Source organism: Panthera pardus, unplaced genomic scaffold, assembly GCF_024362965.1.
Source record: "Panthera pardus isolate Hobbes unplaced genomic scaffold, ASM2436296v1 HiC_scaffold_2, whole genome shotgun sequence".
Lineage (NCBI taxonomy): Eukaryota > Metazoa > Chordata > Mammalia > Carnivora > Felidae > Panthera > Panthera pardus.
The window spans coordinates 41,686,873-41,703,596 of NW_026526765.1; the positions used below are offsets into that span (position 1 = coordinate 41,686,873).

At 43.7% G+C, this 16,724-nt stretch overlaps 1 protein-coding gene across 6 annotated transcripts in view; it reads right to left on the reverse strand.

Annotated features, from left to right (window-relative positions):
- SH3TC2 (SH3 domain and tetratricopeptide repeats 2) overlaps positions 1–16,724 on the reverse strand; it is a 57,968-nt gene that overhangs the window by 24,296 nt on the left and 16,948 nt on the right. For 4 of the 6 annotated variants that reach the window (XM_019464373.2, XM_053907011.1, XM_019464370.2 and 1 more), the window contains exons 3-8: positions 13,888–14,015; positions 10,580–10,685; positions 8,994–9,137; positions 7,740–7,941; positions 6,887–6,960; positions 4,491–4,686 (exon numbers count right to left, since the gene is read on the reverse strand). In XM_019464373.2, coding sequence (XP_019319918.2) covers positions 4,491–4,686; positions 6,887–6,960; positions 7,740–7,941; positions 8,994–9,137; positions 10,580–10,685; positions 13,888–14,015 — 850 coding nt within the window. Of the gene's footprint in view, positions 1–4,490; positions 4,687–6,886; positions 6,961–7,739; positions 7,942–8,993; positions 9,138–10,579; positions 10,981–13,887; positions 14,016–15,133; positions 15,522–16,724 lie in introns of those variants that run through there. The other 2 variants (XM_019464372.2, XM_019464374.2) reach the window with 2 other exon arrangements.

The following is a 16,724-nucleotide window of genomic DNA, read 5'->3' on the forward strand; positions in this document are numbered from 1 at the left end:
GGTATATCATAGTACAAAACATTAGTAAGAATAACCTTAAAAAAATGAGAAAAAAAGGTGCCTACCTGCCAAGAAATGGCTGTGAGATTAACAGCAAACTTATCATCAGCAAAAATAGATGCCACAAGAAATGGAATTATAGGGACACCTGGGTGGCTCAGTCAGTTAAGTGTCTGACTTCGGCTCAGGTCATGATCTCACGGTTCGTGTTTGAGCCCCAAGTTGGGCTCTATGCAGACAGCTCAGAGCCTGGAAACTGCTTCAGATTCTGTGTCTCCCTCTCTCTCTGCCTCTCCCCCACTCATACTCTGTCTCTCTCACAAAAATAAATAAATATTTTTTTAAAATTCTTTAATAAAAAAAAGGCAGAGATAAACAATATGGACTATAAAAAAGGGGATGTAAGAAACAGAATTTTTCAAACTTCTAATACTATGAAATACTGGCTTTACTCTTATATTCTTTTATCTGATACTGAATGCATTAATTTTTCAGTTTTGCTTACTTTTTAATTTACACATTTCAATGTATACATTTCCTTTAAGTAACACTTTGGTGAAATGAACTATATCTACTATAATGTGAATATCCTAAATTTACCCTATCAACTGAAAAAAAGGCCAGTTACAGGAAAAAAAAACCATTTATATACATTTTTAAATACACAAAACTCTAGTATGTTGTTGTTGTTGTTTTTGCAAGGGAACATCTATTCCTAAAATGTACCAGAATAAGGACTGGGAGGATACATATCAAATTCAAATAGAGTCTGCCCCTGGGGTAAGAATCAGGACCAGAAGGCAAAAGTCAGAAGGAGTAAAAAGGGTCTTCAGTTATATCTAAAGACATTTTTCCCTCAACACACACACACACACACACACACACACACACACACACACCAAATACTCTTTATTTTATTTTATTTTTTTTTATTTATTTTTGGGACAGAGAGAGACAGAGCATGAACAGGGGAGGGGCAGAGAGAGAGGGAGACACAGAATCGGAAACAGGCTCCAGGCTCCGAGCCATCAGCCCAGAGCCTGACGCGGGGCTCGAACTCACGGACCGCGGACCGTGAGATCGTGACCTGGCTGAAGTCGGACGCTTAACCGACTGCGCCACCCAGGCGCCCCACCAAATACTCTTTAAAAACACAAAATCAAAAGAAAAGAATGGTCTGGCATTCTGTCACCATCAGAAGCTTTTAAATCTCTAAAGGCACTCTGGCCAAAACAAATACCATGTCTATTTAGACAGAATGCCTGCCCCCACGTTTTAAGAACTGGTTTTCCAGCTGCTGTTGCTGTGAAACTAGGTAGCTGATAATGAAATATGTGCTGTTAAAAAAAGGAAACCCTCAACTTTGCCTCCTTGGAAAAACAGGATCCCTTTCCCGTGTGTCAGAGGCACAGACCAAACCTGTCTCACAAAACAGCTTCTGTGAAATTTCACTCTTAATTGTCCCAATCTGGTTAAATAAATACAGTTGGATGGATGCATGGACGGATGATGGATGGATGGGAGGGAGGGAGGATGGATGGATGGATGGATGGTTGGATGGATGAGTGGATGAATGAATGAATGGATGGATGGATGAATTAATGAATGAATGAATGTACTCTTTAGGGAGTAATATACTAGCACAGGGAGGGAGACCATGGGAAGAGGAAGGACACCAGCAAATGCTAGACCTTCTTCAGAAACCTGATACCACATGAGTACAGACTAAGAGTGACACCCAGTGGCCAGACCACCTGCATAACACACAGGATGATTCCCAGGACCTCCACACCCTGACTGTTGCTTGTGACCAGGTGGTTTATGGACTTTGACTCTCATTGCTGTGATTTGGGGAGGTCTGTAATCTAGGGAGTGCTTTGGGGGGAGAGGGGGTGTGATAAGCCACTCCCCCCGCCCCGCTCCTTCTTCCCTCTCTCCCTGTCTCCTGGCTCACTTTCCCCTTCCCTACCCAATATGTAGTCTCTAGTGATGGGGTCCCACAGGTGACGAGGTAGAGAGGCCATCAGAAGACACTAGAAACAAGGAGAATTTCTCATGCCACCACTTCAATACAGGGGGTTATGTTCTTCATGGTGAGAGTGGACCCAACGAAGTCAGCTAAAATGTGGTAATCAAATTAATTTAGAGGTACAAGTACCATTTGGGGCAAGGTACGAGGTACAGAAGTCCCATAATGTATGACATCTGACACATTGCCCCCGACATCTTATTCAAACTGCTTCTCAAAGATTACCCGTGGCAGTAACAGCACTAGTAAGAGTCAATGCGTATTGGTCATATACACACACACACTGTGCCACGCACCATTCCAAGTGCTTTACATGTACAGTATTAGCTCATGTTACCTCCTGACAACCCTATGGGCAAGTACTAACATTGTATGCATTTTACAGTTGAGATACCTGAGGCATAGAGACACCGATGGACATATCCAAGGTCCTGAAGCTGGGAAGCTAGCGGAGGCACACAATGTGCTCACATATCCATAAATGCCTCTCAGGCAGTCTGGCTCTGGAATTCTGATCACCGAGCTATGCTGCCTCCCGATGACCAGTGACCTCCCCATGGTCACAGACCTCTCAGTGACCAGTGACCTCTCAACGGCCAATCCCAAAGGCCTTTCAGCAGGCCTGCTTTACCGCTTTGCAGCCTGCAACAGTGTTCATGATCTCCCCACCTCCCTTCCTCCCTCCGCCTCATCTTGCCCCTTTGTTCCTTCGTCTCCTTTGCTACATTTCTTCTTCCTCTGCGCTGTAAATTGTTCTTCCCCACCAAATCTCAGTGCTCTTTATTCTTTCTCCCTCTTACCAGGACCTCAGCTGCAGAACTGTGTTGCTGAAAAAAGAATGCTAGCTTTAACATCAGGATTCTGGGGTCCCAGACGCGGAGCCTTGGGTTCAGCCCTTTCACTCCTAGGGTCCTCACTAGCCCCCGCGGTAAATGAGGGGGTGGCTTGAGCAGTGTTCTCATTGTGGCTGCATATTAGCCCCACCTGGGGAACTTCCATAACCATGGCTGCCCAGGGCCCACCTGCACCAATGAGATAGAATCTCTGGGGGCAGAACACAAGCATCCATATTTATAAAGCTCTTGGAATCTCTAAATTCCTGTTGACTGGTCCACAGCAGTGACCTCTGCTCTTCGTTCCTTCCAGCCCTTCCTAAGTGCCAGCCTCAGCATTCTCACTGGTCTCCTGCCTCGAGCTTCTCCCCTGCCCATGCACACCTCGCTCAAAGCCATGGTTAGAGAAGTTCCAGGCACATCATTTGTCACCCTTTCTCAGAGACACTCACTGGCTCCCCGTTCTCTGCCAGTTAAAGGACACAGGCCCCTGCACAGGCATTCTCCGTCTGCCACCTCATGGCCACGTCATGCCCCGCCGAGTCTTTGCCACACCAGTGCTCTCCTGATGACCTGCTTCTCAATGAGCAGGAGCCATTCCTCAAGCATCCCCCTCACTTTTCCTACCTGTGTTCACGTTTCTCCATTTCCATCAGTTGAAATATCTTGCATCATACAAAGCTGGCTCAAATACTGCCTATTTCATGAGAGTTCTCCGAACACCCTTTTCCTCCTTATAAACTCCCATTCACTCCATAATCCTTTAGGGGCTCAGTGAGTCTCTTCCTTGATTAGACTCACTTGGATTCCCACATTTCTGTGTAGGGAAAACGACCTTCTGTCTCTTCTCCCTATAAAGGTCAGGGCTTAGAAGGAGATTTTGCCCTTCTTCCACTCTCTTCAGTGGCTCTTTCACACAAGGGAAGGGATTCCAGTCCGAGTGTTCAGGGCCTTCAATAATCCTTGAGCCACGTTTTCCCTGTGTCTCAATGTGGCAGCCAACTCTGTTCCTTCTGGTACTTTCTGGGCCCAGGCTTCCTACTGTTTCTTATCCTCATGCAGGAAGGCCAACCCAGGGAGACTGGTCAATATTCCTGCTGCTCATTGGTCACACGATCTGCTCCTCAGAACCAGCCCTCTAGACTCCAGGCAGAAATGAGTGGAAGATATACTCTACCATTGTGGCCAACACTGTTGCCACACAATTAGCTTTCAGCAGGTAAACCTCCATGAGAGGATCTCTCCTTTCCCTGAGCTGTAATCTATAGGACCCTGTGTGAGCCCTTCCCTAATGGGGCCCCTTGATTGGATGGGTAAGTGGCAGAATACAAGAGCCAACACCACACCTGCAGGGATGACAGCAGGCCCTTCACCTTGGGGCCGTGCTTCTCTCCTTACAGGAAGGCCTTCATGACCATCTGCTGAACGGAACTGACCTGACTCATTCTTGATCACTCATCCTCCCCTTCCCATCAGCCCTGGGGACAGCCTTGGTGGTCAGAATGCGCTCTTCTGGCTCTGTCTTGCCAGGGAACCCTGGAGCTCATCTCAATCCCGTTCAGGATGGGGTGGGGCCACTGGGAAGGCGCCCGCTCCAGGATCCCAGAGGGCCTCTCTGCCATACTCACACTGGGGAGTAAGACTCAGGATCTATGTTCCTGGTGGGGACAAAGCCCACTTCTCCTGAGCGTGTCGACTTTCCAATGAACCACTGAAGCCCAGGGATGACAAAGCCGATGATCTCGATGCTTTCTCCCTGGTGAAAATTCAGCTCATCCTTTTCTTCCCTCTCATATTCTTTCCAGGCCTTACATTTTCCTCTGCCTGTGGGGAGATAACATCCATGTCAACTAAATAAGGCAGAAACTGCTTCCAGCATACTATGAAATGAAGGGTCCCCAGAATTTAGAATTTCAAGGACCAATAAAATCGCCTCCCCACCACACCCCCCTCCCCACCAAAAAAAAAAAAGAAAGAAAGAAAGAAATTGGCAGGAATGACACAGGGTAACTGGCTTTTAACTTTGCAAACTAGGACATTCAAAGAAAGGAACTACCATCCACTGTCACCTTCACTTTACAAAAGAAATGATGTATTAACAAATGCAGGAAAGATCATCTCAGAATACTGGATATACGCTAAAACTGAATAAAGTTCACTCATGGCAAGCTGAAAAGCTTCCTATATCGTCCTGCTATGTCTGATTTGCCATTATCACGTAAATACTTTGTCATGCTTAGCACAAATTGACAGACCAGTGTGAAAAACATTGTGGGATCTCTCCATTTCCTTCCAACTCCTTTGGCCACTATGAGCCTCAGTCTCCCCAACTGTACAATGGGAATAATAAGAATGCTTGCCTCATAAATATTAGGAAAGGCCAAAGAGATTACATGCCCAATGCCTGGTACCTAATCAACCCTCCATAAATGTTAGCCTCATGTCACCGGTGAACAGAAAACCGCTCAGGACCCAGAGGGATTTGGAAGACTTCCCTTCTGGCGATGGTCATTACTCAGCTTGATGAGTTTCCCAGCTAAGATCTAGTAATGACATATTTATAAGCTCCGCACCGTCCAGTTTACAAAGTACTAATTAAGCCCATTTTCTCAGATCCTCCCCAGAGTCCCAAGGGGATCAGAATCCCCTTTTTATAGGTTAAAAGGTGGAAGCACAGAGAAGGTATGTGATTTGTCCAAGGAACTCAGTCTCTCAACTTCTGGTTAACACTTCTTTCCGCTAATCCTGCTTTGCTTGAAATGATGGTTTTTGTGTGTCTTAGTTTTGGTATTTGCGTTAGCTGTTCTGCTGAAGCTACTGGCTTTTTTTTTTTTTTTTTTTTTGTCCCCTGACATTTTTGATCAAGTTATTATCGGCTGTGTGTTCAAGGTCAGAAATTCCCACCACTTCGTGGGTTGATGGGATCTGTAGTGCGTTAAACACCTGCAGCGCGAAAAAACCATACTAAGAGATTTTCAGATGTCCTTTGGTGGATTTCTCATGATATTCGAAGTCAGTTTTATGGTAACATTGTACTCATTAGGAACTTGTGGCACAGTAAGCTTGTGAACCGACGGAGATCACGCTGGTTTTAAGGTGTGGAGTGAGAATCTGAACCCAGAGCAGACGTCACAGCCCTGTATTCATAACTCCAGGGAATGCTTTTACTGCCTCAGATAGCTGAAAATCTTATTTATGGTCAACTGATTGATTAGATCTAATGTCTGGGTTCCATAATTCCCTGCATTTCTTTTTATAAAGTGCTATTTGGGAAAAAAAAAAATAAAGTGTCATTGGAGCTCAGAGCTTATAAAATTGCACTTGGGCTAAGTTGGTTGGGAGTGGGGAGGGGCTCTAAGGGTGAAGATGAACGGAATTATATTTCAGACACTTAGAAAACATTACAGTTCATTTCCAGTAGATACACGTATACTTATAGCTACATGTGTGTATGTGTATTTATGTGTACTCACATCCATACACATGCATACAGAGATTACCTAGAATATACGCATATATACATAATACATAATATTGCATATATATGTAAATATATATAGACTTCATTTCTCTATTCAACAAATATTTACTGAGTATATCCATTGTGTGCCAGGCATTCTGACTCTTCCTACATTCAAGACCCATTTCACCTAACTTTAAGGGAAACTGGAAAAACGTTTTGACCAGAGATTGAGAACAGGCAGCCTGCGGCCCACATGCGGCCCACACCAGGCTGCTTATTCACCCATATGTCTTTAAATCCCTATGGTCCCTACCACTCCCCTACCTCTCCCATTCAGGCCCTCTCTGCCCCTGGGAGCATTTGTATCAATAGCCCTGGGTTGAGACTTCTCATTTCACAGGCAAGGAAACCCAGGTTATAGAGAGCAACCACTTTCTCCAAGTCCAGGGAGCAGCAGAGGCTAAACAGGAATTCCCATCAATGGACTCCAAACTTGCAGATAAAATTAGGAGGCAGGGCGATATGATCTCCCGGACAATACCGTCTTCAACTCAGCCATACCGATCTGATAGGAGCCTGTCCAATCCCTCTTCCTGGAAAAGCCACAGCTTCCTGGGTAGTTCTTTAGGAACCATCTGCCAATGGAAACGCGGGGTTTGCAAACACAGATTTCAAAAAACTGACAACAGCGAGCAGAATAGTCCGTTAAATAACAATGAGGGTGATAATGGGTAAGTATCATGGTTATTATTCCTATTATAATGATGACCGACATTTATTGGGCATTTAGGCACTGTGAAAAGGAGAGGAATTCAGCAGGCCTGGGGTGATTTTTTTGGCTCTGCGATTAGTTGGCCAGTGAAATAACTAACAAGGGATCCCTTTCCATTATCACTGTCAAATTCTCTGCCAGAGCCAACCACACAGTCCACAGCCTGGGATCATGCATATTGTCACTCGGTATGTGACAATCTCCCGGTAGGGATTTTCAAACTTTAGTATGGAACACATCCTCTTACGTTCAAAGGGAGCTTATATAAAATGCAAATTCCTGAATCTAATCCTAATAGAGTCTGAAGATGGCCAGGGGGGCACTGAATTTATAGTAAATCCCCAGATGATTCTGATACAAATGGTCCCCAGCCCCCACATTGAGAAACATTGCATTTGGAGATCAGGCAGTAGGTTTCCTCTTAGGTACAATGTCCATCTGAAATTTTGAGTTGTCTCCAGTTTCATCAAGTTGTGCAAATTTTGACCATTAAAAAAAAAATGACAAAAGACAAAAAACCATCCAGGTTTTCTTCCCTCCCTGGCACCATAGATGCCCATATGTGCAAAAATGTCTCCTCTGTTCCGTGCAGACCTCAGTTCTGCTCTGGGACCCACTCCCAAGATGCAGGTGGCTACTCACTGGTGGAAAGGGAGCGGTAGAGGTTCCAGGGCTGACACGGGCACCAGGCCCCGCTGACCAGTCACCAGGGACACGCCCTCCCACTCAGATCCACCTTCAACTATTTTCACGGAGATTAACTCCTTCTTCCAAAGTGTCAGATACTCCCCTTCCTTCTCAGGCGGCTGAGCCACAGAGCACACGGCTCTGCAGAAGAAGTGGCCTGTAGATAATGAGAAAAGCCCCTCCAAGGAGTAGAAGGAAGTGAAAAGGGATTATCACACAACATAACATTTCTAACAGAAGCCGAAATACTTTTCTTCCTGGGAGTCAAGGACACAGCCAAGGGAGAGGCATCCCAGAGAGACTTTGGGATCCCAGAAGAACTGTACCAGGGGGGGAAAAAGGCCACTGAGAGGGAAGGCACTTAAATTAGACACCACAAGCTCTGAGTAATTTGTGAGAATAAGGTTTAATTGGGACTTTGCCTTGAAAAAAAAAATGAAACAAAAATTAATGAAAATACATTTAATGGAATTTCAGTTACAACTGCAAGCTTCTGCTTAACCTGAGGACCAGAAAAGAATAAGTTGATTTGGGCGAATATAATTTCTGCAACTAGATTTTACAGTAGCACAGTATGACATTCTTTCCTTCCATTGTGATTTGTGCAATGCAATCATAAACAGCATCATTTTGCAAAAAATTCTATGCAAATCTGGCTTTTTCACTGTGTCTGTGACGTCATCAGTTGTTAACTGATTGGTTGTAGCCCTGCTCAGATTCCTCCTTGTAAACAGATCAGCCGGTGCTCCAAGAAGTTCCCTGACACCATTTTCCTCAATTTCATAAAGTCTTGCGGGGTTTGTAAGATCTGCAATTTTATTTCACAATCCAATCATATATATTTTAAAAAGGGATTCTTACTCTCGGATGCACATTAGTATTGTCTGGGCAACTTTCAAAAAATACCAAAGCCTGGCTCCTACCTCTGGAGTTTTAATTGGCCCTGGTGGAGCCCTGGCATGGGCGTCTTCTAAAAATTCCCCAAGTGGTTCTAACACCAGAAAATCAGTGAGACTGACAAATATAGCTGTTCATGGCATGTCAGTGTCAAACCAAGAGATATGTTTGGAGTAATATTATAACAGGTGGGTTCTTTATGAATATTCTCACCTTTGAATGATTTTTGCCTCTCTGTGTATCCTAATTACTTCAAGGACGCTGATAATAAATATCCACATAAAAGCCCATTCCACCCCACTCCAAGCTCACCTTCCTGTATCAGAAGTCCCAGGTATATTGTTTCCAGGTGTTTCTCATCCACGGAAACTTGGACCTCTGTATCTTCCACCAATCTGCAGTTGAGCCAGTACTTATGGTCAAAGAGGAGATGTTCCAGACATGCAGATACATAGCCTAAGAAATCAAGCCAACAAGATTCCTGGACAACGTGATTTCTGCCATTAGCTGAGCCCAGGAAAGGTTGAGAAAGCTCCTTTTGGAAGTTCCTTCTTGGACTTCCATCCTCAACCTGACCCCATTTAACTGGCATTAGAAGAGCATAGAGAGGTAGCTAGAAAATTTCTAGAGTGAACTGATTCTTCTCAGCATCTGTTGGGAAATACGTTCCCAACACGTTTTGGGTCACCATAAATGTGCAATGAGCTGACCAAACCTAATTACCTTTTTCTAATACATCCATGGAGAAATCTCCAAGATCATAATTTGGACCCTGGGAGGTCCTGGTCACCCACCCCCTTCAAGTTTTCCTGACTTGAGTTTCAAATTTCTATGTCCCAGATGATGCAGTGGCTGGTGGGCTGCCCATGACCCACAAAGGAGTCAGGATTTTCTTTAACATCCCCTCTCTGACCCTCTCCATCAGTCATGCTCAGTATGGTCTCCCTTGTTAAAACCAGACTGGAAACTCTGCAAATTGCAACTATGGGTAATAATTCACACACGCCTATAAATGTGAATGACTTATGTTAAAATTTTGCTTCTGTTTGAGACTGCCTCTTTCTTAAGATGCAAAAACCTGTTTTTTTCCATTCTGACTCTCCATTATACCTGCTTAGGCCTCGTGTGTTTTCTATAATTGTGCATCTTGTACTTTAATTGCACATAAGTCACCTGGGGATCATATTAAAATACAGATGCTGGGCCAGTTGGTCTGGGATGGGTGCTGGGATTCCACTTTTCTAACAAGCTCTACATGAGGCCAATGTTGCTGGTCCATGGAGTACACCTTAAACTGGAGGTGGGTCTCTAAATGATCACAGGAGATGAACAGTATGGAGAACAGAAAGTCGCCATGACTACCAGGGAAGCTATACCTTCTAGCCAAGAGCCATCTTGACCCCTCCCTCCCTCCACAAGGTCATTTCCTAGAAAACCCTGCAGTCTGAGTCCCCTTTAGCAGATAACTTCCCATCCCTTTCTTTGACCCTTTTCCAAAAACGTGGGCTACAGTATCCAGAGCTTTACTATTCTGAGCAGCTACTCTGATCTTACTGAAGACTGGTTTCCTTTTTTTTTCAAAACCATCAATCTGTATCTCTCCCAGCCCTTTGAATTTAGTAGATCACTAAGAACTTCCTGCTAGTTGATTGATTATCTGAGAAAGTAGTCTCTTCCTGAAATCGAAGAAATGTGGCACATAGCATTTGAAGGTAGTAGTCAATATTTGCTTTAGATTTAGTTCCAGGTAGTTTGTGACATTTCAAAAGTTAACCATCCACGTTAGGGCTCTACCTCTTTCAGTTATCAGAGCTGGGCCAATTCCCCAATGTCAAGCCCTACATATTGGCTGAACTTTGATGTAGTTACATCCTCCACCTGCTTGCTCCACATCATACCTAAGTTCAAGTAGGTGGAAAACTTCCAGATTTCCTCCATGGTCTTGAAGGTGATGAGGAACTGAGACTTCTGGGACTGGATACCCACCAACCTGGCTGAGAGATCCTGGGTAAAGAGAACAGTGAGAAGACCTGGGGTGACAGCGTCTTGTTAATGATCTCATAGACACGCAAAATGCTTCGTATGAATTTCTTGATTGTGGCATTGATTTGTTTTTATATCACCAAAAAAAAAAAAAAAAAAAAGGAAACAACCTAAATGTCTATCAATAGGAGACTGGTGAATTATGATTCATCCACGCAATGGAATATTATGATATTACTCAGCCATAAAAAAGAATGAGGAAATTCTTGGTGCTCTGACACAGCTCCAAATATACGCTGCTAGATGGAACAACAGCCACAACAGAAAGAAAGCAAAGTGCAAAGAATACCTTTTGTGTTAAAAAAAAAAAAAAAAAAAAAGGTGTATAAGGGAAGGGGAAGGATAGATAATAGAAGGCACCTTGAAAGAAACTTTGATTGTGAATCTATGTCTAATGAGTATTTTCATAAAGCTGACAGAAAAACCAAATTACACAGAAACAAAAATCATCCACAATCCCCCCTCCTAGAGATCATCGATGTTAACACCCTTGCGTATTAACTCTGAATCCTTTTTCCTCTCCACGAGTTTGGAAGTAACTATTTTTTTTTTTTAATTTTTTTTTTAACGTTTATTTATTTTTGAGACAGAGAGAGACAGAGCACGAACGGGGGAGGGTCAGAGAGAGAGGGAGACACAGAATCTGAAACAGGCCCCAGGCTCTAAGCAGTCAGCACAGAGCCCGACGCGGGGCTCGAACTCATATACTGCGAGATCGTGACCTGAGCCGAAGTCGGACGCTTAACCGACTGAGCCACCCAGGCGCCCCTGGAAGTAACTATTTTTATATAAGTAGAATTACATTATGTAAGTTGTTTTGTAATCTTTTGTAACTAAATAATATTTTGTGAACCAGCTCCCTTGTCATTAAATAATCTACATTCTTCTTAATGGTTACATATGTCATTGCTACATTAATATAATTAATTCTTAACATTGCCTTATGGTTAGACATTTGAGTTGTTTTCATTTTCTTACCATCCTAAACAGTACCGTGATAAACATCCTAGAGTTAAATCTTTGTACACATCTTTGATAGTCTTGACGCAAGTTATTCTGAGATGTGCATTTGGGAATGCAGACATTCATGTTTTCAATCCTAAAATGCAGGGGCCAGACTGCCCTCCAGAAAGGCTGTGCTAGGCCAGTTTGCATGCTCCCCTACCCCAGTTTTTTTCAATAACTGAGAAAACAGGCCTGAACCACTATGCAGACTTGATTTTCCCTTAAAATCTTTTTTCTGTTTCTTGTCCAAGCTTCTACAGTTGACTATAAGGACTGATGGCCAGAACATCCTTTCTCCCCCAAGCCAGGTCCTGCCATCAAAGATCAACCCCTGGAATACTGTTCTGGGAGAACCCTGTGGAAAGAAGAGGATAGAAAGAGAGGATATCTAGCCTGTGGATAGAAGAGAAGAGGACAGGAGAGAGAAAGAGCCCTCAGGTCAACAAAGTCAAAACGCTGGGGTTCTCCCATACCAGGCCCCAGGAGTCCCCAGATCCTTGGAGGATGTCGATCCTGTTGCTCAGGGAACAGGCTCTAGATAAAAATTGATTTCTGGGAGATTCATCAATTGTCAGGCACCTCACAAAGATCTTTATGAACATTGCCTCATTTACTCCCAATAACCCTGTGAAAAGAGTACGATTACACTACTGAATACATTCTAAGATGCACATTTCCCACATTTGACCATTTCTGAAACAAGAGAGAAGGAAGCACAGCATCATACTTAATTGGCAGTATTTCTTTTCTTTCCTTTGAGGTATATAAGATGTTGGTGCGTTTTATAATCAAATGGCACCTCAGATTTAATAGAAAATGGCCCTCTCCACGTCAAAAAGGGCCAGGCACAGACAGGTTAAGCAATCTGCCCATGGTCACCTGTGTGTGTGCCGTGGCACCTTGGCTGGAGCTGAGATCCAGCTGACTCCAGGTCTCAGTTCTGGCACACAAGTTTGCCTGGCTCAATCCTCAACCCAGCAGACCACCTGGCTCAATCAAACCCAGCTCTTGCCCACGCCGAGAGTGACTCAAATTTTAAAAAAACTATGGTGCCAGTTAGCAGCTCGTGCCTCCAAGTTTCTGAATTCTGGAAATTAAAAAAAAAAAAAAACACTACTATTTATAATTTATCTACTATTTATGGAGTATATACCACCACCCAAGCAAAGCCAAGCTCTCTACAGATACTGACTCACTGACTCCTCCCAACAAACCAAACACTTTCTTTCTTTTTTTTTTTTATACGTGACAGATTAATAGAACACATTTCCCTTTATAATTTGTATCAAATTAATTCAGGGACTGTAAAGATAACAAGAACATATTAGTTTATTACAAAAGGTAATATTCTCTTTATCCCACCTCTAGTTGCAACAATTTTTAACCATTTCTGACTTTGGCTCTCCTAGTAAGTCCCTCCTAAGCTGTAAATAATTTGGCCATACCCTTCTTCCTTGGTGTAACAACTGAAGATACTAGCTACCCACTATGAAAGAGGACGAATTGGTTTTTTACTTCAATGCCTTTTTCCCTCCGATTCTAAAATGTATAGTTACTAATTTTTGATTGGCAATTTTGGTAATTTAAAAAAATACATACTTATTGGTTACCAGTGTTGAGGAAAGGGGACAGAGGAGAGTTATTGTTTAGTAGGTACAGAGCTTCCATTTGGGATGATGGAAAAGTTCTGGAATGAACAGTGATGATGGTTGCATAACAATGTGAGTGCACTTAATGTCACCGAATTACACACTGAAAATAATTAAAGTTGAGAGTTTATGTTATGCATATTTTATCACAATAAAAAACAATAAAATTCCAATCAAAAAAATTAATTTCATTTTTTTTTAAAGCATACTTGATAGATATCATAACGATTCCCATCCTACACAGGTAAGTAACTTGTAGAAGGTCAAACAAATAACAGTGGCAGATTTGAAACCGTTTTCTCTGACTCTGCAACTCCTCGCCAGCTTCGGAGTGCTGCCTATTCTTGTTGGGCAGAAAATATGTACATTTTCATTCATTGTTTCCTTCAGTCAGCCCTGTTCTTGAGGGCCTACTTTGTTCCCGGCACTGTCCCAGGTGCTGGTGAACCTTGCAGCGGCCGGACAAACACAAGGCAGGCTCAGAATCGCACCCCTCCATCCAAGCTCACCTTAAACAGTGCACGCACCTCCTGGTCCTCATTCTCCAGCGCCCAGAGCCGCCTCCTGGCTGCTTCCTGCAGGGGGCCGTTTACACACCTCCTGGAGCGGCTCTTCACACTGAAGGAGAGGGTCAGATCTTAAAGAGAAGAGAGAGAGAAATGCAATCAGGTCAGGCTGGAAATGCAATAAAAGGGAAGAAAGAATTAGATGAGGCCCAATGCTTCCCACACCTAAACCTTAAATTGGTATCCTCATTAATTAGAGATTACAAGTACTCCTAACTACCTAACAATCTTCTGAGCACCTTTTGAAAAATGTCCCCCAAGGCAGAAAAGAAAAAGAAAAGTCTGAAGCCCCAGCATGTTCTGGAATCCCAGGAGTTGCTGTTGGTTATTCCTGCTTTGAACAAGGTATATTTCTACGCTGCCTGGCACTGAATGCCGATACAAACAGGTAGACATATATTGCCTCCTGTGAATGATTTGTGAAAGTTTTGAACAAATACCAACTTATCCATTCATAGGGAAATGTATTAATATGTCAAATGTATGATATGTCATAGATATTATGTACTTTATATACTATGCATACACCATACGTTTTTCTCTAAACCATTTCTTTCTAATAATGTTTCTATTAATGTTTGTCAGGGTAACTGGTAATGTATTAAAGTCTACCTTTAATTTCTTCAGAATGCACATTTATTCAACCACTATTGTGAGCAGAGGCTGCTTCAGGCACTGGGGTATCACAGGAACAAAATAGACACGGTCCCTGTTCTCACAGAGCTTGTATTCTAGGCAAGTAACCCATTCGGTGAACACAATAATTTCGGAGGGAGAAAAGTGCTACAAACTAAATGCAATCAGGCGAACAGACAGAGGGACCAAGCACTTGGAGGCTGAGGTATGCCTTTGAATAGTGTTGTGAGGAAAGGTCACGCTGAGGAGGTTCATCTTATAACCGAACTTTGCCACATGCCTTCTTTAGACAATAAGTAGCCATCTTGTTAATAATTAGCAAACTCAAGGAGCCAAAAAGGCATTGGACTGCATAACCATGGAGGTCTCTCTTCTAATCCTAACTTGCAGGGACTTTGCAAATCCCTGAGCACTTTAAAGACGGCCCCTCTCATGCTGACCTGGGTAACACAAGGCAGCCTGGAATCCTACCTGTAAGAGGCCCATTTTTAAACTAGAAGTCCTGAAAATGTTGTGGCTGCCGATTGGCTCCAACAGGACACGCCCAACTGACCTGACATTGGTATGAACTGCGGGTGGATGTGTGTTCCACTCCGTTCCTCCCTGGCCTGCGATCTAATCTCATCCAAGCCGTCCATCTTCAGCAGCCGAGCGGATCCAGTCTTCTGGGAGCCTCACTGATCAGCGAGCTGACCTCTCGGAGGAGGCAGGAGGCGAAGCCCAGGGAGGCGGAGTCACACAGACCTGGGCTCAAGGCTGGGCTCCGCGCTGGCTAACTGCCATGCCCAACAGTTAATTACCTCTCTACACTTGACTTTTCTCACTAGCAAAATGACTTGTCGAATAACCTATCTCACACAGCTTTTAAGAGGCTTACAAATGAGATTATGCATATAAAGCTTTTTGTTCAGGGCCTCCAACATAGCAAATACTCACTTAACACCTTAAACGCTGGCTCTTGACCCTCACAAACTTCCCACCCCCACCCCAGTGCTACAGCAATTCCTGATCTCTCTGCTCTCATCTTGTCACACCTGTAATCAATCTTGACTCTGACTGATTCTGGGATGACTTTTTGCCAAGCCCATCGCTCCTGTCCTTCCAAAGCCTGACCCAAACTCCCTTCCAGAATCTCTTGCAATAGCCCCGAACGAATGACAGTCCTTTCAGTGGGGATCTCCTTGCCCTGCATATGGATCCGTGGATGTGTCACTCAAAAGACCGGATTTAAATAAGCAAACTGCTTTTGAGATCCCAACAGGTGAGAGCCATCCGTGAGAGCCTCCTGTCTGGGATCCTACAGTGCCCTCAGCATGACCAGACTGGGGAATAGATCAAGTTCACTCCAGCGTTAGTGTGAAGTGCATTTTGTCATTTTTTAAAAATCTTTCTGAAAACTGGTCGTTTAATCATGCTAATGTATCTGATTGATTTTGTCTACGCCTCTTCTGCATAAAGGAGAGATTGGCAGCTGGAGTAAAGTGTCCCCTTCTCACTCCGTGACTTTCCTGGAAACAGCGTCATGGAGGAAAACACTGAAAGATGGAAGAGACCAGCCCCGGTTGGATAAATTTCACCTACACGTACCCTCTGTTCATTGGCCTTCATGCATCGAGAAGGCAAAATGCTGACTCCACTGCCTTCAGGAAACAACAGATGGCAAGTTACCTTTTTTTCCAGGATGGCCCAAGCTGACAGACAAATAAGCAGACTGACACAAGAACAAGAAAGGGCAAGGTTTTTCTCATCGTCAGCCCAGCAGCTGGACAGAATTGAAAAAATAATAATAATAAAAATAAAGAACCCGTAATGACAAGTAAGCAATATCCATTTACCTAGTTCATGTCGCTTGTAACATTCATAATGCAAATCTTTTTCGCAAATCTAACACTTGTATGCCAGACAGGAGCACATGCTTGGAGTGGCAGTGAAGCACGGTGGTTATGAACAAGGACCCAGGTTTGATTGCTTTTCTCGTCACCTACTAGCTTTGCAGTGGTGGGGAAGTTGCCTTTCTCTCTGGGACTCTGCCACCTTTGCAATGGGGAGTTTGGCGGCACCTCCTAGAGGTGAGCACGTGAGAATGAGACGCGATCACTTAGCACATGCTTGACACACGATTTGCCCTCAAAAAAGGTCCCTGA